This window comes from Cetorhinus maximus, chromosome 1, assembly GCF_964194155.1.
Source record: "Cetorhinus maximus chromosome 1, sCetMax3.hap1.1, whole genome shotgun sequence".
Taxonomy (NCBI): Eukaryota; Metazoa; Chordata; class Chondrichthyes; order Lamniformes; family Cetorhinidae; genus Cetorhinus; species Cetorhinus maximus.
The window spans coordinates 89,521,626-89,546,994 of NC_135879.1; the positions used below are offsets into that span (position 1 = coordinate 89,521,626).

General features: G+C 41.5%; 1 protein-coding gene across 1 annotated transcript in view; it reads left to right on the forward strand.

Annotated features, from left to right (window-relative positions):
* Positions 1–25,369, forward strand: part of fras1 (Fraser extracellular matrix complex subunit 1) — a 562,738-nt gene that overhangs the window by 300,163 nt on the left and 237,206 nt on the right. Inside the window, exons 21-27 of the mRNA XM_078543632.1 lie at positions 391–543; positions 661–807; positions 3,347–3,493; positions 8,351–8,491; positions 9,593–9,733; positions 12,052–12,192; positions 15,226–15,496. Of these exons, the coding sequence (XP_078399758.1) occupies positions 391–543; positions 661–807; positions 3,347–3,493; positions 8,351–8,491; positions 9,593–9,733; positions 12,052–12,192; positions 15,226–15,496 (1,141 nt within the window). The remainder of the gene's footprint in view (positions 1–390; positions 544–660; positions 808–3,346; positions 3,494–8,350; positions 8,492–9,592; positions 9,734–12,051; positions 12,193–15,225; positions 15,497–25,369) is intronic.

Below are 25,369 nucleotides of genomic sequence, written 5' to 3' on the forward strand. Positions count from 1 at the left end.
ATTTCAAATTTAAAAGTGCTTTCCAACTTCAGCTGCTTGAAGTGGAACTAATAACAATGCGAAAACCGATTAGTTCAGCAAATATTCATTAAAAAAAAATCTGATGCATTGCCTGTCCACTTGTATTGTGGTAAAATACTAAGGCAAACCTGAACCATCTGATATGTAAATGCACCTGCTTTGAGAAAATTGTCTGGGTAAGGGGCATATTAATGGGATATCCAGCCCCTTAAAATCCTCCAGCAGAGTCCCAGAGCCTGTGTTTATAATTGTGTGATTAAACTGGAGTTTAACAATGAAAGAATTAGTGTTTATTATTACCAATTGCTTTAGGCTGATGGTTAACTGTTACCAACCAAAACCAATATTATTTTTTGCCTTTTGTTTCAGATTGCCAACCTCAGTGTAAGCACTGTGTAGCTGACCTTAAAGATACAGGTAGTGTCTGTCTGTACTGCAATGATCTCCGTGAGATGTTGCTCGGAGACCATTGTGTTTCTCATTGTCCCACAGGATACTTCATGAGCAGAGGCACTTGCAAAAGTAAGCAATTGGGCAGGGAAAAATACTATGAAATAGGTTTCCATAGTTTTTTAATATTCTTATGTTAATTGGAATAAACATGCTGATATACTCATGTCTTCTCTTTGCTTATTCCAGGATGTCATTCATCATGTAAAACTTGCAGTACCGAAGGAGCTTATGGTTGCACTGCTTGTGCAGCTGACTTGGTTCTGGCCCATTCTGGCATGTGCATTACTGCTTGTCCCCCAGCTTTCTACAGTGACAACAAACAGATCTGTCAGCGTACGTATCTCTGGTCTGCTGCAACTATTATATTGCTACATTTGCTGACTAATGGAATTTATACTTCACGTGTCATTTTCAACTTCACACTTGCAGTAAAGCACCTCGGCTACTAGTATCACATATCGAAAATTTGACCCTTGGGATCTGTGTTGGAATTGTAGTTAAAAAAGTACTTCTTATGTGATGTGCAGATACTGATCTTGGACGGTGCTTTAAATTAAACAGGTGCTTTCCTTACATAATGTGAAAGCAAAAACTACACTATGCAAATGTATAGACTATTTACAAGATTTTTTTTTATTTCCGGTCTCATATCTAAATTACTAATGCAGGTAAATGCTAGCATTTTTGCACATTACTAGTAATAACAATTCCAGATGAAATTTTTCCCTTCCACTGATGTCTCTTCTCTTGCCCTCCTGGTTGGGATTTTCTGGCCCCTCTTGCTGAAAGATGTTGATTTGTGCTAGTGAACAGCCTCGAGTATCAGGAGTCTCCAGTACTGCTGTTAAATGGCAATTTTTAGCTTTAGGCATTAGCACAGGCGATGTAAGTTGAACATGGAAGGCATCATAGTCAAGTCATACTCTATTTTCAGCTGACTTCTATACTTAAGGGATTATTTATTGGCCTTTATTTCCAGGGAAAATCTATCTCCCCAGTTGCACGAGTCATGAAAAAGTGACCAGAGCTACTTTGCAGAGCCGTCATGCATTCTATGTAGTGCCAGGATTTCTGCGGTTGCAGAGTTACACTTGGGGCTATAGAAGGCATTGGCCCATTTCACCATCACAAATGAGGCAGAAGGAGGCAATTATGGTCTCCCATCACGTTTTCCTAAGAATTACTCACTAGGCACCTGAGAGCACTGTGGCCTGTCCCCAGATTTCCACCAACCAGAGAGTCTGCAGAAGTCTGGGGATTCACGAAAGGAAAAATGGTCAGTGATTGGTTTTAATCTTGAATCCCCTCAATTGAATGTCTAAAGGTAATCAAGCTCTTCTGGCTGCTGATCTCTGAGGCCTGTCAATTAACTTTTCTGTCCCTTCTGCAACACAGGGCCCTCAGGCACTGCCTGAGGTGCCCCAGAATACGTTATTGGTTGGGGACAGAAAATTTTAAAGTTCCTGGACTTGGAGGAGCAGTGCACTTTGAATGGGTGGTTCTGTCCAGTACTGGGGCAGGAAAATCTACTCTATACATTTTAAAGCAGGCACTGATAGATAACAGCCAGAAATGGGAACTGTTTGTTGATTTCCTGCTCCAAATTCAGGGATGCTAAGGCCAATTTCCAACAAAATTCTTGAGTTTTTTGCCGATTTTCTCTCTTTTTCTGAGTGTTGACGCTTGGTAGGGCATGGCTTTGTGGGTGCCAGCTGGACACTTATGCCTGGCATGTTTTCATGTGTATATGCCTTGGTACTTTATATCATCTGGCAATACTCCAGGCTAATTTACTGAGAGCTGTAACAGCCGGGTCTGATTATTTACTGACCTGATGTCTACACATGTATATTTTTAACAGAAACTGCTGGATAAGAATCAACAGCAGCAACTGTGGCAAATATTCCCCTGCCTGAAGGGGTATTGTGGTCAATTGTAGCATATTGATACACTCTTGTGCGATGCCTGTAAATATCGACACGCTCCGAGGAAACCCTTCCCTTACTTCCGAATAACAATGCTAATTTGTGCTCTATTAGTATCCTACAACAAAAATACCATGCCAGTAAGCCAACAAATACAGAAACCAATCACAGAACAAGAGAAACGTGTTGACTTGTAAATACGCTGAGATCTAAGCATTTAACTTCCATGTTTTTAGGGACCCCGGTTTGAATGTCTTTGGTGTACATTTGTGATTTTAGTGTCGCAGTTTTGTAAATGAACCAAAACTCAAATTGAAGAGGCTATTCCCCATTATAACCTGTTCAGAATGTTACCTAATCAACAAAGTATTGTTGATGTATTTAGTACTTTAACTGTGTCAATTTTAAATCATTGAATGTTTACAGCACAGTAAGAGGCCATTTGGTCTGTCATGATATGCCGCACTGGCGAATGACGTGCCACTTTATGTAATGGTTCAGATTTCTGATAGCTAACATTGTTTTCATTTGCATTGCCACCAGTGAAATAATTCTGGCATTGCAGAGTTCCAAAACATTTAGACTTCTTTCTAACTCAGTGAAAGCATTACTGTCCGTTTTGATCTAAGTGCAGCACACTTTGGCTTCCATTTTGGAGTCTGTAACTATTGGTAATAGTTCATGCTTTTTGTAATCATCTTCCTGTTAAAGCTTAATCATTCATTAAGTCGAATGCCAGTTCTCCTGCTGTCTATATAGGATTTGTTTTTAATATTTGCAAGCATAAATTAACAGCCATGTGACAAATGAAAGTTATTAATCAAATAACAGGGTTAAGGTTAATCTAAGGCATTTTAGAAACTGATTCATTTTCATGTAAGATGAATTCCATTATAGTCTGTTTATAGGGGGAAAAACTTTTCAGATTATTTGTTTTTGTCTCCTAGCATGCAGTAACCAGTGTTTGACCTGTGAGTCCAATACAGTCTGCTTGTCCTGTAAAGACCCCACCAAAGTTTTGCTCTTTGGGGAATGTCAATATGAGGCCTGTGCCCAGCAGTACTACATTGACTACTCGACAGGAACTTGCCGTGGTAAGACAGGCAGATATTACAGTTTCTCTCCCAGTTTGGAGTTTCCTTTTTTTTATTAGTTTGGCTTACTTTAAAAGCCTGAAAATACTTATTCATCAAAACATGTTGGTGGTGCACTTATGCTTATTTTGATTATGCGAGAAGTTAGTTAACTTCATGCTGATTGTTCTGCTGTACTATTGTGAATAGGAGGGATTCAAGAAAAAAATCTCTAAATATAAAGCTGCATATAGCTATGTTTTGTAACACTTGATGATTCCTGTCACACACAATTTGAAAAATGTACTTGAGTTTCAAAAAATACAATGTTGAACATTGAAGTGTGAACATCGCTATGTGGACAAATTGTCAGCTGGGGTTCCAGGCAACTCAGTCTTTTCAGAATATCTTCAGGCTTTGTGAAATACTATTCCTGATTTTCTTGGAGTGCCCTGGTGATTTAGAATACAGACTGCTTATTTTACACAAAGCACAACAGTGGATTGTGGCAGCAAGATTATGGAAATCTCTTCAGCTAAATGCAGGAGAAGTGTACAAAGAAATTAAATTGTTGGCTGCTAAATCTATTGGTACTTAAATTGCAGATAAATGCTTCCTTTGATTTAAGAGTAACACTACTAGAAATGGCTTTGTGAAATTATTTTTGATTTTGACTGGAGTTACTAATCAGGAAAGGTTAAAACAACAGTATATTACCTACAGGTTTGAAGTTTGTTGTGGCAGGCCACAGGGTTTACTGTTTCTTCAGAATATCTGAAATCCACGGCCACATAATTTGGCTTTATAGCACTGTTCCAGTAGAACAGAAGCCTGAAACATAAATAAACATTGGCTGGACCGCTTCTGTCGACTTCTGGTACAGCGTACCCTGACTGTAAATGTGCAAGCGTGAGTGTGCCATTCGAATGCCAGAAGCTTGTGGAGTTGGCCTCTGCTGCGGTAGAGGCATAAACTTTGACCACCAGGTTCTGCATATCGGCTAGGCCCACAAGGGCTGCCATGGTGATGGCTACCATTTCCATGGTGGAAAGCATTGACTCCAAGTTCTGTTCAATGCTCTGTGCCAAGTTGGAATCAGATTCCTCTATACTCCTTGACAATAACAAAAGGCAACATGGCAGGTCTGCCAATGCATCAAGCATCTCTGTTTGCATGCCTATCAGTGTTCTCATCTGAATCCCCTGCAGCAGAACTCCTCTGTGACTTTTCCCTCTGGTGAATTAGCACATGCACATTACCCTTTCACCCTGCCCTGGCTGCACCCCATTTTTGCCCAGTGACTCACCACGTGCTGATCCTGCATCTATACCGCACTCTAGTATCTGAGCTGGTGGCTGCAAGTATTAAGGCAAGTGATGGTGCTTCTTCGTCAGAGGTCTACAATTGCTCATGTCTTTTAGGGCCAAATCTTGGGATATCTTAAAAGCAAAAATGCAATAGGGGAGGTTTGGGGTAAGGAAAAAGGGGAGGGTGGAAAGCAAGAGGTCCATGATCATACCATCTGTAGCTTTCACTTCATGCCAGATAGCAGGATGAACGTGAAATGGGATTTGAGAAGGTAATAAAGCAGGAACATACAGTTGCCCTGAATGTTCTTGACAACACCAGATGTAATGGCCTCAGTCACTGCCAGCCCTATAATGCAGAGCACCATCTCCTTCAAAGGACTCAGGAGATGCAGCGATGCCGGTCTGCTGCTCCCTGCTCTTTTTTGCACAGTTGTCCGGCAAGAGTGAAAGAAGAATGTCACTAAGTGTGTTGCAGTGTTTCTCGGTGATGTGTCTGCCATAGCTGAATAGCTGGAGGTATATGGGATCTGCAAGAACTGAGCCTGCGGCAGGCAGCATTGGTAAGTGAGTGTGAGGGGGAGCATCTGAATGTTAAACACGAGTCCAGGTTGCTGATGGGTAAGTGAGGGGACTGTAGTTCATTGAGCAGTGCGAGAGGGTGGTGCAGTGGATAGGTGATGCCATTTGAAGATGCATTCACTTACATTGACCATAGCTGTGAGGCCATCGAACATTGTCTGACACTGCATGTAGATCTTCAGGACCAAACTATGAGAACCAACATCCGTGTCCACATGCTCCCATTCCATATGCAGCGTGTACCATGAGAGCCTCCTGGCCACCTGGACACATCATCTCTCTCCTCTCCACCACCATCACGAAGGCTTCCAACACTGCATCAAAAAACCTGGGAGCCCTTTCTCTGGCCTGCTGCTCCATTACCAATCTTCTTCCATCCATAAAAGTCTTCCTGAGACTATTCCAGTAGCTGATTTAGCTTGAGTGCAGCTTCCCTTTTAAGAGGGGCAGGCTGGCTTTAAAACACATGGCCTAGCTGTATGTCATGTGAGCTATGCACACAGACGGACACCCTGTTGAATGTGTAGCCAGTCAGCAATACATTTTGCACTGCTTCAAGCTACAATTATGTTGATGAACAGGTAGCATGTAGTTTGCGTGTTGCCCCCCTCAATGAGATGAGTTATGGCACAGTGACGTAAGTTGTTTGATTGAGAAATTAATATTTGTACTGGCCCCATAATAAACTTAATGTTCTTTAAGGTTAGTGAAAACATTCACATCAGAATTTATCCTTGAGTATCTGAAATATAATTGCATCTCTGATTTGCACGGTGATGTTATTTTGGCGATGTGAGTAAGGCATCTGATCATTGATGTTTGATGACATGACTCTGAATATACTGTTGTGTTCATTAATTATTTATTGTTTGGTTGCTTTTTCTTTTACCTCCAATGTCTTTGTTATTGATCTTTCCTCATTTTTTATTTGTTTGTTTTCACAAATCCAAAGTCATACATAATCTCAAGCTGAAACTTGAATACTTATCCCACCATTTCCAAACTGGAAATTTTTCCATAGTTAGTTAGCTTAGAACAAAACTCATAGTGGAAACGGCAGATGAAGAATGCGGCATTTAAAATGAACTGACCTGAGTTAGTTACAGCATAGGATGTCTCCAGACATTTCCACTATCATATTTTCAAGTTTCTTCTGTGTGCAGGCAGTGACATTCAATCACGTTGATTTATCCATCTTATACTGCACACCTGAATCTCCTTGCATCGTAATGTTTAAAAATACTTTGAAAACCAAATGAGCCCTTGGCTTTGCTTCATATATCATCCTCTTATTCCACCACTTCTACCAGCTGCTCAATAGCAGCTTGTACAGTCTTAAAAATTGATTGGATGGAACACGTGACTTATTTGAAATCTTTCATGCCAGTATCAAACTGGCATTAAAATTCACCCCCTTGGGCATTTGGAATTCATATCCACTTTATTACAGATATGAAAGCCATCTTGAAAATACCCTCTCATGAAAGCCAAAGCTTCCTGCCAGTAGCGCGATTTATTAAGCTCAGTTTGCTGGAGTCAGTTTAAATTTAGAAGCAGTCTGACACTATACAGAGTGGCAGTGAATTTCTCCAGGGATTCTCCCATTACAAAAACAGAATTACCTGGAAAAACTCAGCAGGTCTGGCAGCATCGGCGGAGAAGAAAAGTGTTGACGTTTCGAGTCCTCGTGACCCTTCAACAGAACAGGTCATGAGGACTCGAAACGTCAACTCTTTTCTTCTCCGCCGATGCTGCCAGACCTGCTGAGTTTTTCCAGGTAATTCTGTTTATGTTTTGGATTTCCAGCATCCGCAGTTTTTTGTTTTTATTCTCCCATTAGCTTTGTTTGAAGGACCATAGAAACCCTGAAAAACAATATGAGCAGCATTTGCATCATTTGTGCAGGATTTCTGCAGCTCCCCTGTCAAAATTACCATGGACAAGCAACCTTATAGAAATTCACTTGTAATTTCTTGTTTAAGTTTCCTCTGGTTTACTCTTATTTCTTCACTTGAGGCAGTGGGCACTAAGAACTCATCAGCACCTTCTCAAAATGCTCATTTTTCAGTGAGTCTTAACAGACTTTTTGATGAGGGTGAGATACCACTGTCAAGTCCAGTGGTGTCCTCACCTGTTGTTTATATATTCCCATTTTCCAACAATGTGATTAGACAGAAATAAGGAACAGGAATCCTGGCTGTGTTTTCTCTCTCTCAGGTCAATTGTATTGCCTCTACTGCCATTGCAACTGAGATCAGCTGACTCCACAGACACCAATTGAACTGGGGACTTGTATGGTCTGTGTGGCTGAGTACCACATGGCAGTGCATTTATATGTTGGAGCATTTGTATGCATATTTGACCACCTCTTTCAGAGCTGAACTGAAGCTACCATGGTGCTGTATATCTTCATTGCCAGAATAGTTGAATTTCAGTGGCCTTCATGGCTGAAGTATATACAAACACTGCAGACTTTTGATTGATTACTTGAGAGGTCAGTCTGGGTGCTTGTGCAAGCAGGGGAAAATATAGATTTGCCCAAGATATGCCGGTTGCAAAACCATCTCTTGTAATTATTTTAATTATTGCCCTATTATATCGCGAAGTCTTACATTGAAATGGTCCTTCATTATTGGCTTACTGTCCTGATACTGTGGAAATTACTGTTTACATATTGCAGGGTGTTTTTCCAGCAACTGGAAGGATCATTGGAAGTTTTTTTCTAATTGTGATTTATTGTTTTGTTAAAAAAACCCATCATACTTTCTACATTGACTGGCTTGTGAGGGCAAATTTATTGTCCTGGCATATCTGGGTCACCTGAGCAGCTTAGCTAGTGGCCAGGAAACATATCTACCTCTGTAATCAACGGTGTTATCTGTGTTGTCATCAAGGTTTGCACCCTTTTCTTGCAGTAGGTTTCTGACCCTAAATATTATATGTCAATCCGCAATCTTTAAAGAAGTTAACAACACTTTTTTTTTGATAGAGTGTGACTGGAGCTGCAATGCTTGCAAGGGGCCACTCAAAACTGACTGCCTGCAGTGCATGGATGGTTATATATTGCAAGAGGGCTCCTGTGTAGAGCAGTGTGCAGCAGGATTCTACAAAGTGGAGGAAGAATGCATACGTGAGTTCACTACAGTTTTTACAGTATGTTACGTTTGGATGTATGAAGGGGCAGGAGCAGAAAAGATTCTGATCCAAAATAATGTTGCTTATCCTTTTGTAACTGATTGCCAGTACTGATTTATTATTTGCTTAGGTTGTAGGCATATACCATCAGGAATCAGTTCCTCAAAACCTCTTGCCTTCATCATGGCTGGCAAATGAAATTGAATACACCTTGTGCAGTGATAACCATTTATAAACAGAAGTGTGTTGTCACACAGTTTTGGTCTGAAAATCTTTCAATTGTGTAATTATTTAGTATTCGTAGCTATTCAGCAGATCTGACAGAAAGTCCACCTTCCAGTAATGTGTAGTATGTAGGTTTTAATGTGGGGGGGAGGTTGAAAACCTGAAGGAGTGATAAGAGCCATGGGTGGGGGCAGGGGTTTGAAGGCTTGGGAGGGGGCTTCAAGGCCTCTGTGGGAGAGATATAGAGGATGGGGAAAATCAGAGGCTAGGTTGGGGGACTGGATTGGAGTCTTTGGGGTTATGTGGTCAGAGATCTGGGAGGTGGGATTGGAGGCCTCAGAAGGGCTTGGGGGCCATTGGGGGAATGGGTAGGGTGCGAGATGGGATCAGAAACTCGGGAGGAGGTTTCCCAAGGCTGGTGTTAAATTTCAAATGGGGAAAAGCAATGAGGCATGCAGCTTGGTTATAAAGATTAAAATGCCAACCTGCCTCATTGGACTGGTTTGGCTGCACCCCCATTGTCCTGCTTTTGTTAAAATCAGAAATAGGCAGCTTGGGGAAAGGATTCAGATTTTTAACACTTTAACCTCCCACCTGACCCATATCCACTCAGTTTTTGTGTTAAAATTCCTCCCCAAAATCGTAAACATTCATCTTATAGAAATTTAAAGCTGTTGAGATTTCCAACAGCATTCCTTCTGCACATGATAGATTTAGCAGATTCTGCTTTCTACTCACATTTCCAAAACATTTTCACTATTCCAATTGTCATCAACATTTATGAAGAATTTAATAAAAACTTTGTACTTAGGAAATGAAACCACATTTATTTGAACTTTAATAAATACTGTTTTAATTATTCATTCTGGAGGATGTAATGAACGTTGTTCGAAGTGTAGTGGACTCGGTCTGTGTAGCCAGTGCAAGACACCTTACCTACTGTTAGAAACACAGTGTGTTCGAGACTGTGGGAAAAGATATAACTCCAATCACAGTCAACAAAAATGCATAGGTAAGATTTAATGCCTTTTTCTTTAAAGTAAATGAGCAATAATTTATTCCATGCAGAGTCTGTTCGCATACTTGTAGTGGTATATGTGAAAACATAGTTTTAGATCCAAAGTTTCTCAGTTTGTAACTCTTGTCCAGTGCTCTGAAGAAGAGTCAAAGGGACTCGAAACGTTAACTTTCTGTTTTTGTTTCAGATTTCCAGCATCCGCAGTATTTTACTTTTGTATTATATTGAAACTGAATTGTATGGGTCCAGTAGATATTAAGGCTCATGGTCTGTGTTGGTTAGCTATCTTACTGGGGATTCTACAATTAGCCTCAGCACAAGGGAGAGGTAAATATCAGAATGATGAAAGGGTGTCAGGCAGCCACGTAATGAAACATAAGAAATAGGAGCAGGGATAGACCATTCAGCATTTCGAGCCTGCCTGGCATTTCGTGAGATCGTGGTTAATCATCTACCTCAACTTCATCTTTCTGCACTATTCCCACATCCTTTAATTCCCTTAGTACCCAAAAATCTATTGACCTGTGACTTAAATATGTTCGATGACTGACCATCCACAGCTCTCTGGGGCTGGAGAATTCAAATCAGATTCACAACCTTTTGAGTAAAGAAATTTCTCTTCATCTCAGTGCTAAATAGCCAAACTCTTATTCTGTGATTCTGACCCTTTGTTCAAGACTCCCCAGCCAAGGGAAACATCCTTCCAGCGTTTAACCTGTCACCCAGAGGGTGGTGGGCATCTGGAATTCACTGCCTAAATCGGTTGTTGAAGCTGAAATGCTCAACTCATTTAACAGGGACTTGTATCTGCATCTGAAGCATTGTAACCTGCAAGGCTACTGACCAGGTGCTGGAAAGTGGAATTAAAATGAGTGGCTAGTTTCTTTTTCATCTTTTTCTGGCCAGCACAGACATGATGAACTGACTGGCATCTTTCTGCGCCGTAACTTTTCTATGGTTTCTAAGCCCCTTGAGAATTAAACCTCCTACAAGTTTCAATTGGATCTTCTAAAGACTATAGGCTCAGTCTACTCATCTCTCCTCATAGAACAATCTTATCATCCCAAGAGTCAGTCTAGTGAACCTTTGTCACACTCCCTCTCCTTTCTTAGTTAAGGAGACTAAAACTGTACACATTACTCCAGGTGTGGCTTTATTATGCCACCAAATAATTGTAGTAAGACTCCTTTACTCTTGTACTTCAATCCAGTTGCAATAAAGGCTAGCATACCATTTGCCTTCCTAGTTGTTTATTGTACCTGCACGTTAACTTCATGTGATTTGTGTACAAGGACACACAGGTCCCTCTGAATGCCAACGTTTCCCAGTTTGTCACCATTTCAATAATTTTCAGCTTTTCTATTTCCCTATCAGACTGGATACTTTCACACTTAGCCACATTGCATTCCATTTGTCATGTTCTTGCCTACTCACTGAACCTGTCTATATCCCTTTGCAGCCTTGTTATGTCCTCCTCATATCGTATTTTCTCACCTAACTTTGTATCGTCAGCCAGTCCCCTTACCTAAATCAGTAGTATAGATTGTAAACAGTGGAGGCAGAAATACTGCTCTTTACCGAAAACTACAAGTTACAGCCTGCCAATCTGAAAATGATCCATTTATTCCTGCCCTCTGTTTTTTGCTCCTTAACCAATTGCCAAACCATGCTAATATGCTACCCCAATCCCATGAGTCGTAATGTTGTGTGATAACCCCTTGTGTGGCACTTTATCAAATGTTTTTTGCCTGTATTTCCCTTACTAGTTACAACCTGGAAAAACTCTCACAGATTGTTGAAACACAAGTTCCCTTCCCTTTAAGAAACAATTATACACATCCCATAGCTTAGGTGCCTTCAGGAGTTGATTGTTTTGTGTTTGAATAATTAGAACCCTGAAGAGATGTTGATTACCTGGTAATTATTTTATAGGTGAAAACAATTATCTTACTAAAGCAAAGCAAGCAGTAGATCAAGTTGGCTCTTTGTGTTCGTGACTAAATCCATGAACTGGACACCGTGGTTTGGTGCATAGAATAATAGGACAATAATGTAGTTTTCTTGGTAGAGTACATTACACTATTTTTTGTGCAGTGGTATATTCAATAATTTGCTCTTTCCAAGTCATTGATAAATAGCTTAGAGATTTATCTAATGTTTGCCCCAAAAGTCCCCACTGATTCACATCTATCATTACTGATTTATTTGGCTTTGCATGTTTTGATCCCCTTGACAATATTGGTCACTTATTGCTGCAGGTCTCCTCAGTTTCAGCATTTTCATTTCTTAAACGTTTTTTTCTTAAATTGTAGCCTGTTCTACTGGGTGTTTAGAATGCGACAGCGCCTTGCAGTGCAAGTTATGTAATAGCATCACCTTCCTGAAGAATGAGCTCTGTGTTCCTGATTGTGGTCCAGGTTACTATGGTAATGTGTACAAGAGAGTATGTGAAGGTAAGAAACTTTAGAAATCAGGTCTAATGACTCAATGGTCGGGGAAATCCAGCTGTGATCCCTGCGCTCCTGCTTACTCCCATTCAAGTAGGGTGGCCTTACGACCCTGCCAAGTTCATTTGAACAATTCCCATAGGTGCTTTTGCATTTTCTGGGTGTGCAAGTAACATTGTGGCAACAAGTAGGCAGCAACTGAAGAGTACAGCAGCTCCAAGGGCTGTTTCACTAAAAGTTGTATTGCTTAATGTTGCATGGAGGTGACTGTTGTAGCCTGAGTTGCAAATGGAACCTGGTTCTACCTCCAATTCTGCAACATTGACAAGGCCCAATGGAAGGCCCATGTTGAACAGGATGTTAGAGAGCAGGTTGGCAATTGGAGTTCTGAGCAAAAAGAAGAACTGCATTTCAGAAATTCAGCAACAAGCAGCTTTAAAAGCTATTTGTACAAGCAAAGAATACAGAAATAACATTACATCCAAACACAATCTGCAGAAAGAGTGGACTGGCAAAGAAACATTTGTTGTAGTGTCTATTAAATTGCATTTTAATGATTTTCAAGAGCTATCAAGGTCTGTGCATGCTGTCATCAGGGCGTCAAAAATCATCTTCCACTGAATCAGGAGTAGTATGGTGCCTCTTGTGCTTAGTTTCCACTCTGCTCCCAAGGAATTGGCCCTGTAACTCTCATCTTGTTGCTAGAGTCTGTTGGTTGTATTCACAGTAAAAAAATAACATAGCTACCTGTATGAAGTAAAATAACTAGACCAGTTAATCGTTTTGCGGTACTGATTACAGATGCAGTAGACAAAATACAAGAGAATCAAGCAGGGCTTTGATCAAGGAATCCAGATAGTGATTAGATCTTTTGTCTGAAACATCAGGTAGAGAAATATCTGGGTTTTAGATGCAATCAGTGTCTGTATTTTTGAATACAAGACTGCATTTTTTAAGCAATGAACTGTTTTGTAAAATAACTTTGTGATGAAATGGGGAATAATTGAAGATCAGCTGCAACATCAGTTTTCCTCACAGACAACTCTCAAATAATAATGATGACTTATGCATAAATAACACTTGTGTTTGGTTTGTCTGCAAGACTCCATTGTGAAATCCATGGAATCTGTGTTTGAAGTTAGTCACCCAGAGCAGAAAGTGTAATAAAACAAACAGACAAGGATTATAGTGCCATTTATATAGCACCTTTCACAACCTCAGGACATCTTGAAGTACTTTAGAGCCAATTAAATGTATTCACTATTGTAATATAGGAAAAACAGCAGCCATTTTGTGCAGACGAAGATCCCCAAACCAGCACTGTGATAATGACCAAATAATCTGTTTAAAAATGTTGTTTGAGGGATAACTTTTTCCAGGATACCGAGGAGTACTCCCTTGCTTTTCTTTGAAATAGTGCCATGGGACCTTTTATATCCACCTGCATCAAAAGACAGGGCCTCAGTTTAACGTCCCTTCTGAAAAGTGACATTATCATAACTGATAGTGTCAGTTGAGATTTTGTGCTCATGTCCCTGGAATGGAACTTGAGCCAACAACTGTCAATCTCAGAGGTAGCCAGGGTGACAAGTGGGACTAGATGTTACACTGCAAGTTTAAAGTTAAGCGGTTTGAAGCAATGTAGCATGTATAAGATAGTGGGAGATTGCCTTGTCAGAGATAGTTTTGGCACAAGATTAAACTGCTAAAACTCCCATTGCAAGCCCCTCTGATGTATGAATGCCATTGAATCCATTATTGTTGTCACATCTGTGGGATGCTTCAAAATATCCAGTTTTGCTTTCACTAAAGTAAATATAAATTACATTTTAAATTTTGAAAGAAGTGTACCAATTGGCCTTTCACCCCTGAGACATAGGTTTAAATGCAGCCCAGGCTGATGGGATTAAAAGTCTTCTAGGTTTTTCTAACTATCAGGGTGCTATTTAAAATGAGTTTGAGCTGTCAGAATCTAGTTCCAGCTTCTACTGGGCATGAACCTTCAGCACTAAACCTCTTCTATTGGTGCTGATTGGTAACGTTACCTGGACTGGCCTGAGGTTGACTGGGGGAAATAGAAAACAAACGTCATACAAGTGCAGTGGCTGTGAAACTGGGGTCAGTGAACCCATATAGAGTTGCCAAGAGTCCACAAAATAATTGAGCGGTGGCTGGAGGCTGGCTTGGTGTGAAAGGACGGAGCAGAGTGCGGCTGCCACATGTGCACAAGGAGCGGGCTAGCTGTCTCACCTAGGAAGGGAGTGTAGAAGGCATAATGCTGAGAGCAGCATGAAGATCGCTAGGTCGTCCCGCAAATATCACATCTGGTGGTGCGTGCCAAATGATTTCAACCTTCATCAAGAGAGGGGAGTTTATTAAATATTTAAGTACTGCATGTTATGTAGTGAGAATTAGGCACGCCCATCTCAAATTAAGTAAATACCTATTTTCTTAAAAACATTAATAAATTTCTCTTAACATGTATACTTTCATGTTCTGAGTATTAAGTAGAATTATAATTTAGATGGGGAGTCTGAGATTACTAATGAAAAGGGGTGCTTCAAACAAAAATACTTGAGAACTACTGTACCAATGCAGTCGACCTGGTCTTCTGGTGTTAGGATTAAGGGATTTTGTTAGAGTACAATGGAGGAAGTTTTACTCTGCAACTGGTTCCATCGGGCCCTCTCCCAACTAAATGGGCTGCCCCAGGATTTACCACTACCCCTCTCCTGGTGGTCCCTGGCATTGATGGTGCCCGTGATGGAAGGCAAGGAGATAAACCAGGTTGCCTGGTTCCTCTTTCCTGTCGTCCTTCACATTTGGCAGGGTGATGAAAAAGTGGCTGAGAGCTTTCACCGCTGAAGGCCAAGGGAAGAAATTCCAGGTCAGAGCAAGAATGAGGTGGGAGGCCTCTCTGCCCAATGTTTCTTGATTTTCATCCTTAATGTTGCCGGATTTCGGGGTGGTATAGCAAAAGAATATCCAGTCCTGGTGCTTTGAGTAAACCAAACTTAATAAGTATTTTTATCTTTACAGTTAATATTTATGCACCAGTCCTTCATGCAAACAGTTCTGTAAATGTGGACATCGGTGGGAGCCAGGTACTGAACCCTACCTTTATGAACATTTATGATGCTGACACACCAGTTGAAAATCTCATTCTCCACATTGTCAACCCCCCTGACAATGGAAGACTGATTAAAATGGAAAAAGGGAAGCAGATCCATCTTCGGAAAGGAGACTCATTCACCATGCAAGAGCTGAGGATGCACAACATCCTCTTTATTCATGACAAAGAAAAATCAAGGTAAACATTTTTGCTGAAGCAGACCTCTTCAATGTTGACTGATATTCTGACCTTGTGATGCTGGTATTAACTTATTAAGACCAGCATACACTGTTGAAACAATACACTTCATTTTAGTTTATAAATTGCTTTTATGTAATGCAAAGCTTGAAGAGATTTTTTAACTTTCATAAATCAACTTTGAAAGCCAAAACTTGTGGTTATATACAGTATGATTTAAATTTGCATGCTGAATCTAATTACACTGTCTATGTAATAGAAATGAGTTGCATCAAAAATAATTTCAGGAAAAACATTTGTAAGATAATGTCATGGGGTTCTGGTAATGCAGCATTAATAATTTGTATGAAACCAGAAAACACTATATGGCATACAATTGTAAATGAGGTCAGAGGATTTCAGATAAGCAAGTCAATGTTAGTCAAAACCAAGAGTTTGTGAATTCTCTTCTGCTGATACAGTAAATGCAGCTTGGCAAATCCAATAAAAGAATAATGCTAGTCAGCAATATTGACAAGGTTTCCTCATAGATAAACTCTGTATCTGCTCATTCAGCATCTCTAATGCCCTAACATTTGAAGACTAAACTCCTGACAAGAGAAAGATTCATATGCAACTTGCTGTCACAGTATAGATATTACTGTTGTCAATGGGCAAGGCTCAGCATTTTGTTCAAACGGTCAAATGGGATATTTCACAAACAGCTGAACTTTACCTGAACTGAATCTGTGACATTGAACTTCACTGAACACCAGTCATAATGTTCACAGTGAATCCACATTACCATTACTGCCAGTTGAACATGAGGCAGAGGAACCCAGTGACTTTGATGCATTCATTAAACATTAATCATCAAACCAGCAGTGGTTGGAACCATTTCTGAACCAAAATAATTAAATACTAATTTCCCAGTTACTAAACATATCACAACATTCCATGCAGTTTTTGTGGATGTAATATAGCATTTCTGAATTAGCAAAGAGTGATTCAGGTGGCTCATAAATGATAACCAAATGTTTATGTTCCATGTACTATGATTTTGAAATTTCACAGGAATTCTCCTAATTTTCTGTTGTGACTTGAACAGGAAACTAAGGGAACCCACAAAAAGGCAGCAAACGACTGGCATAACTTAAGTATATCATGTTTCCTGCTCCTTAGGGGGCAATTCCACTGGAGTTATGATGGGAAGCTAAGAGATTCCCTGTGTAATTCTAGGGTTTTTGGACAAGTTTTGGAATAATCATTTCAGAATATTCATTCAGTACAAATCCCAATGGCCCGAATTTTGCTCTGGTAATGATGGCATTACTGTCAATGCTCACTGCCATTCATCCACTGAAAATGACAACTTTTGGAGTCTGCACATAATCACAATATCTTTACAGTGCAGAAGGAGGCCATTTGGCTCATTGAGTCTGCACTGGCTCTCGGAAAGAGCATTCCACCTAGTCCCACTCCCCTGCCGTAACGTTGCACATTCTCTCTTTTCAGGTAGCAATCCAATTCCCTTTTGAACACCCTGATCGAACCTGCCTCCACCACCCTTTCAGGAAGTTTTTCCAGACTTCAAGCAGCCCCTGGGTGAAAAAAATTTTCCTCACATCACATTTACTCCTTTTGCCAATTATTTTGAATTTGTGCCGTCTAGTTCTTGATGTTCTGTTGAGTGGGAACAGTTTCTCACAATTTACCCTGCCTATACCCCCCAGGATCTTGAATACCCCTATCAAGTCTCCTCTCAGCCTTCTTTTCTCAAAGGAAAAGAGTCCCAACCTCTCCAATCTATCCTCATAGCTACAGCTCTTCATCCTGGGAACCATTCTTGTGAATCTCTCTGATGCCTTCACATCCTTCCTCAAGTATGGCGCCCAGAACTGGATGCAGTACTCTAGATGAGGCCTAACTAGTTCTTACACAAGATCAACAAGACCTCCTTACTCTTGTACTCAATGATCCTATTAAAAAAGCCTAAGATACTATATGCTTTATTAACTGCTCTCTCAACATGCCTTGCCATCTTCAATGACCTATGCACGTATACACCAAGGTCCCTCTGTTCCTGCAGATCCTGCAGAACCTTCCTCCGATCTGAAAAGCAACTGTTTATCACTACTCTCTGTTTCCTGTCATTCAGCCAACTTCTTATCCAAGTGCCTACTTGCCCTTTCATTCCATGACCTAGATTTTGCTCACCAGTCAGATTATCTTGGAAATCCAGAATTTTCTGTTCATGATTCTACACTTTTCCAGAGGGTGTGCTACTGAAGTACAGCCCCCCTCCCCGCCCAGAGAACCACCACCCCCTACCACCGCTGCCATATCAGCCTCCCTCCCCTATCTCTGTACCGTACTTCAATCATGGAAATCAATAGAATTAATGAGAACTTCCACTCTTACATCAACATCACAAAAGACAGATTATCTAGTCATGGTCACATTGCTGTTTGTGGGAGTGTGTGAAGCATAAATTAGCTGCTGCATTTCCTACATTACAACAGTGGTTGGAATCTTGTGTTCTCGTTGGTCTCAAGCTTGGAGTAGGGTGTGCTTTTACTTAGGTGCCATGGTGACGTACAGGAACCTTGCCAGCATCCCATCTCCGCCATAATTAAGTTCTTGGCAGGGAGGTCCATGGTGGACCTTCCTGCCCCACTGCCAACGAAGATCCTTAAGTGGCCAATTAATGACCACATAAGAACCTCAACCAAACCCCCTCCCTACCCATGCCACTGCTTGTATTAATCCAGCTGCAGCTGGGCCTGTCACCATGCGGCATGCACAACACATCAGCTTGTTACCTGTGGGAGGGGATCCCTCAATCAAAGGCACTCAGTGTCTTATCAAGGGACTAGACATTGAGAAGGGGGAGGGCCCAATGACAGCCACTCCAGTACCCTTGCTGCCAATCCCCCCACACCCCTCCCCCCCCACCCCACACAAACTACCCCTTCGCAGGGGAGACTTCCACCCCCGGGGGCTTGATTCTAGGGTATTCCGTTTCTGGCCTTGCCACTGCCTGATTGTCATCTGGTTTGGTGTAGGCCTTCCCGAAAAGAAGCCGGGCTGGTCTCTCATCTGTTCTCCAGAGATCCCCAACGCCTCAACACGATTCTGCCCAGTGACTACACTTCAAAAGCAATACTTGATTGGCTGGCATAGAGTCATAGAGGTCGACAGAAAAAGGTCCTTTGGCCCATTGAGTCTGCACCAGTCAAACAAGTACCTAACTATTCTAATCCCATTTCCCAGCACGGGGCCCATAGCCTTGAATGCCATGGCATCGTAAGTGCACATCCAAATACTTCTTAAATGTTACAAGGATTTCTGCCTCCACCACCCTTTCAGGCAGTGAGTTCCAGATTCCCACCACTCTCTGGGTGAAAAGATTCTTCCTCACATCCCCTCTAATCCTCCTGCCTCTTACCTTAAATCTATGCCCCCTGGTTATTGATCCCTCCACCAAGGGGAAAAGCTCCTTCCTGCCTACCCTATCTATGCCCCTCATAATTTTATACACCTCAGTCATGCCCCCCCTCAATCTCCTCTGCTCCAGAGAAAATAACCCCAGTCTATCCAATCTGTCCTCATAACTAAAACTCCCCAGCCCAGGCAACATCCTGGTAAATCTCCTCTGCACTGTCTTGAGTGAAATCACATCTTTCCTATAATGTGGATTCCAGAACTGCACGCAATACTCTAGCTGTGGCCTAACCAGCGTTTCACACAGTTCCAACATAGTCTCCCTGCTCTTATATTCTATGCCTCGGCTAATAAAGGCAAGTATCCCATATGCCTTCTTCACCACCTTATCTACCTGTCCCACTACCTTGAGGGACTGGTGGACATGCACACCAAGGTCCCTCTGATCCTCAGTACTTCCCAGGATCCTACCATTCATCGTGTATTCCCATCCCTTGTTTGTCCTGCCCCAGTGCATCACCTCACACTTATCCGGATTAAATTCCACTTGCCACTGATCAGCCCGTCTATATTCTCCTGTAATCTAAGGCTATCCTCCTCACTATTGACCACCCCACCAATTTTCATGTCATCCTCGAATTTACTGATCAACCCTCCTACATTCAAGTCTAAGTCGTTTATATATACCACAAACAGCAAGGGAACCAACACCGATCCCTGTGGAACCCCACTGGACACAGGTACCCGGTCACAAAATCACCCCTCGACCATCACCCTCTGCTTCCTACCACTCAGCCAATTCTGGATCCAATTTGCCAAATTGCCTTGGATCCCATGGGCTCTTACCTTTGTTATCAGTCTCCCATGTGGGACTTTATCAAAAGTCCTGCTGAAATCCATGTAGACTACATCAAATGCATTGCCCTCAACTACACACCTGGTCACCTCTTCGAAAAATTCAATCAAATTGGTCAGACATGACCTCCCCATAACAAAACCATGCTGACTGTCCTTGATTAATCCCTGCCTCTCCAAGTGTAATCCCTGGATTTGTTGGTCCCACCCTTTATCTTTACTGGAATATGTTGGCCCTGTTCTTTCCCTATTTCTGATCTTATTAAAATAGGCCCTCCCCCAATTTAAAACTCTGATTTCTGGCCCTTCTTGTCCTTTTCCAGAACAACCTTGAATCTAACGGAGTTATGATCACTATCTGTAAAATGCCCTGCCACTGATACCTCTACCACTTGCCTGGCTTCATTTCCTAAAATTAAGTCCAGGACCGCCCCCTCTCTTGTAGGAACTTCTACGTACTGGCTTAAAAAGCTCTCTTGGATGCATTTTAAGAATTCCGCTCCCTCTAAACCTATCACACTATGACTAACCCAGTTAATGTTGGGGAAGTTGAAATCCCCCACTGTTACTACCCTATTATTTTTACACTTCTCTGAAATTTGCCTACATATCTGATCTTCTATTTCTCCCTGACTGTTTGGGGGCCTATATTATGCTCCCAGCAATGTGATTGCTTCTTTTTTGTTTTTAGGTTCTACCCATATAGCTTCATTTGAGGAGCCTTCTAAGATGTTATTCCTCCTTACTGCTATAATTGATTCCTTGATCAATATTGCAATACCCCTTCCTCTTTTACCTCCTTCCCTGTCTTGCCTGAGGACCCTATATCCTGGAATATTGAGCTGCCAATCCTGCCCCTCACTCAACCATGTTTCTGTGACAGCAACGACATCATACTTCCACGTGTTAATTTATGCCCTTGACTCATCTGCCTTATTCATCAGACTCCTTGCATTAAAATAAATACCATCCAACCTTGCCAAACTCCCTTGTGCCTTAACTGGCCTATAATTTCTATGTCTTCCAGACTCACTTGCTCTCTCTTCTAATTTTGGCTGTGCATCTCCCCCTGCTGAACCTCCTCTCAGGATCCTATCCCCCTGCCAAGTTAGTTTAAACCCTCTCCAACAGCATTAGCAAACCTCCCCACAAGGATGTTGGTCCCATTCCGGTTCAGGTGCAACCCGCCCACCTTGTACACGTCCCACCGCCCCCAGAAACGGTCCCAATGCCCCAGAAATATGAAGCCCTCCCTCCTGCACTATCTTTCCAGCCATGCATTCGTCTGGACTAACTAGTGCTTGGCACTGGATGTAATCCAGAGATTGCTACCTTTTGAGGTCCTATTTTTTAATCTGCTTCCTAGCTCCCTAAATTCTGCTTGCAGGACCTCATTCCTCTTTCTACTTTATACATTAATGATCTACTTTATAAGTTAATGATCTAGATGAAGGAACTGAGGGCATCCTGGCTAAGTTTGCAGATGATACAAAGATAGGTGGAGGGACAGGTAGCATTGAGGAGGCGGGGAGGCTGCAGAAAGATTTGGACAGGTTAGGAGAATGGGCAAAGAAGTGGCAGATGGAATACAACGTGGGGAAGTGTGAGGTCATGCACTTTGGTAGGAAGAATAGAGGCATAGACTATTTTCTAAATGGGGAGAGAATTCAGAAGTCTGGAGTGCAAAGGGACTTGGGAGTCCTAGTCCAGGATTCTCTTAAGGTTAACTTGCAGGTTGAATTGGTAGTTAGGAAGGCAAATGCAATGTTGGCATTTATTTCGAGAGGACTAGAATATAAAAGCAGGGATGTGCTGCTGAGGCTTTATAAGGCTCTGATCAGACCACATTTAGAATATTGTGAGCAATTTAGGGCCCCGTATCTCAGGAAGGATGTGCTGGCTCTGGAGAGGGTCCAGAGGAGGTTCACGAGAATGATCCCAGGAATGAAAGGCTTATCATATGAGGAACATTTGAGGACTCTGGGTCTATACTCGATGGAGTTTATAAGGATGAGGGGGGATCTGATTGAAACTTACAGAATACTGAAAGGCCTGGATAGAGTGGACGTGGGGAAGATGTTTCCATTAGTAGGAGAGACTAGGACCCGAGGGCACAGCCTCCGAGTAAAGGGAAGACCTTTTAGAACAGAGCTGAGGAGAAACTTGTTTAACCAGAGAGTGGTGAATCTATGGAATTGATTGCCACAGAAGGCTGTGGAGGCCAGGTCATTGAGTGTATTTAAGACGAAGATAGATAGGTTCTTGATTGGTAAGGGGATCAAAGGTTACGGGGAGAAGGCGGGAGAATGGGGTTGAGAAACTTATCAGCCATGATTGAATGGCGGAGCAGACTCGATGGGCCGAATGGCCTAATTTCTGCTCCTATGTCTTATGGTCTACCTGTACCATTGGTACCAATATGCACCACGATTTCTGTCCGTTTGCCCTCCCCCTTTAGAATGCCCTGCAGCCGTTCAGTGACATCCTTGACCCTGGTGCCAGGGAGGCAACATACCATCCTGGAGACACCTCTACAGCCACAGAAACGCCTGTCTGTTCCCCCTACTATTGAGTCTCCTACCACGATTGCTCTTTGCCTCTTTTTCCTCCCCTACCCTGTGCAGCTGAGTCACTCACCATGCCATGAGCGTGGCCGCACTCCCCAGAGGAACGGTCACTCTCACTGTTTTCCAACATATAAAAAAAGTTCTGGAGCGAGATTCACGCTGGGGATTTCCTGACTACCTGTCTGACACCTTCCTTCTGACTGATGGTCACCTATTCCCTCTCTGTCTGCACTTCCGTAAGCTGAGGGGTGACCACGTCTAAAAATGTGCTATCCACGAAACTCTCAGCCTTGTGGGTGCACCTCAATGCCTCCAGCTACTGCTACAGCTCCGAAGCTCGGAGCTCAAATAGCTGCAGCTGGTGGCACTTCCTGCACACGTCGTTGGTTAGAGTGCAAGGAGCGTCTGGGACTTCCCACATGTTGCAGGCGGTACACAGGACTGAGCTGTCCTGCCATGCCTTTAGTTGAAAAAACACCCCTTATTTTAAGTTATATACATTTAAAAAAGTTAAACTATTTATGTACTTTAAATAAAAACTAGAACCCTTACCTTTCCTTAGCTTAATCTATTTTAAACTGGAGAAAAGCACTTCTGCACTACTCACCAATCAGCTCCCACCTTTGTGCTGACGTCACTTTTTGAAGCTTCCCCGCACTCGCACTGGTTCTGATCTCTCCGCCGCTCTCTCGCGCTGTCTTGTGATGTCACTCTTGTTATTTTCAACAAGAACTGACTGCAGGACACTCTTACGAAGCTGTAAAGTACTTAACATGTCCAATGGTCATGGAAAGCAATATAGAAATGTAAGTCTTCCTTTCTATTGTGCTGTGTTTGCTGTAAAAACCATCAAAAAAGTTACATCTTGTTGATGAGGCATAATTGGTTTTTACTGGTGTACCAAGTTCATAATTACTACTAAATATCCTCAGGGTCCCGAAAGGCTAACTTCTTATTTGTGCAATGTCAAATTTCTCCACAGTGATGATGCATGCTATTTATTTTAAACTTTAAAAAGAAAATAAAATCTTTATTTTTGCTTCTTTATTAATCCAATCATAATTTATTATGCTCTCTGAAAATGAAATTAAAAGCAAAAGGTATTAAATACTTTTAACTTCCTGGTTTGTTGTGTTCATACTTCTGTGTGATTGGCCGCTTATCTTCATCACCATATTAGTAAGAAGAGGGTGTATTGGAGCAATGAGTGTGTTTAAAAGCTGATGACACTGATATTGTCATTGAAAATGAGAAAACGCCAGACATGTTGAATAATTACATAATTCCTCCTTATAGTTGAGGAAGAGATCAGCATGCTGGAATTTCATGAAATTGAATGAAAATTGTTGGCTTGGTTCAGAAATTGGCTGAATGGCAGGAGACAGAGGGTAGGGATAACAGGTAGATACTCTGATTGACAGGATGTCATTTGTGGTGTCTCACAAAGATCTCAAAGATTGGGGCCTCAACTATTCACTGTATTTATTAATGACTTTGATGATGGGGCAGAAGGTCACATATCTAGATTTTCTGATGACACCAAGACAGGCAACACTGTAAGCAGCGTAGATGGAAAGATTAAATTACAAAGAGATATTAATAGATTAAATAAATAGGCAAAATTGTGGCAAATGGATTTTACTTAGTCAAAATTAAGGTAATCCACTTTGGACCTAAAAAGAACGTAACAGTGTAATTCCTAAATGGTGAGAAGATAGACACATTGGAGGTCCAAAGAAACTTAGGGGTCCAATTACGTAGGCTATTAGAATACCACGAACATGTAAAGAAAGCAATCAAAAAGGCTAATGGAATGCTGGTCTTTATACCTAGAGGACAAGATTACACCGGGGTAGAAGTCATGCTTCAGCTATACAAAGCCCTGGTCAGATTACACTTGGGAGTACTATGAGCAGTTGTGGGCAGCACACCTTAGGAAGGATGTATTAGCCTTGGATGGAGTGAAGCGTAGAGTTACCTGAATGATATCTGGACCGCAATAATTAAAAATTATAAAGAGAAATTACACAAACTAGGGTTGTATTCCTTTGAATTTAGAAGGCTGCAGGGCGATTTGATTGACGTCTTCAAGATGAGGGAAACAGATATGGAAAATTGGGAGAAACTATTTCTGCTGGTTGGAATGTTCAGGGCTGAGGGTATGGTCTATAAATTGGAGACAGTCCTTTCAGGAGTAAAATTTGAAAACACTTCAACACATAAAAGGGTGGCAGATGTTTGGAATTTGGTTCCACAAGCAACAATTGATGCAAGATTAATTGTTAATTTTAAATCTGAGATTGATAGATTGTTATTAACCAAAAGTATTAAGGCATATTGGGCAATGGTGGGTATTTGTAGTTAGGTTACAGATCAACCATGATCTCATTGAATGGTGTAACAGACTCGAGGGACTAAATGGACTACTTCTGTTCCTATGTTCTTACATTACCTGCTTGTTGAGACATAGCTGCTGCACACCTAGACACCCACCTTCACTTGGCACCAGATTTAAACTAACATCACAAAAATCATGACACAGAAATCGCTAGATCTTTGTGGGCAGCTGTCTTCAAGGTCAGCAGCAAGCATCCTTGCTTTGGCACTGATTGCAAAATCAGAGCCATTAATATCTATTGTAGTGATTTGCATTTTTAACAGTTGCACAGTTAGGTGATGAAATAGTGTTGTGTGACATTATCATATGAATATTTTAATTCATTTGTATGTCACTGTTGCTATTTTTTGTGCTTTAGCCTGTATATGTTTCACATGAAGTTGTTTCCCTGTACTAACTTGCCATACTCTTCAGCTTGGTTTCAGAAAACCAAGAGCACTGTTCAGTAAGAGGCTTATGAAAAATTTGTTTCATGAATTGTCAAAACTATTAAACAGAATTTAAAATCTTACTGTCTAGAACCTTGTGCAAATTGTTAAATAAGATGCATTTCATATATCAGTAATCAAATCCCAACTGTATTTGCAAATATACAGAAAAGCATGACTAAGTGAATGAATTGAGGGCATA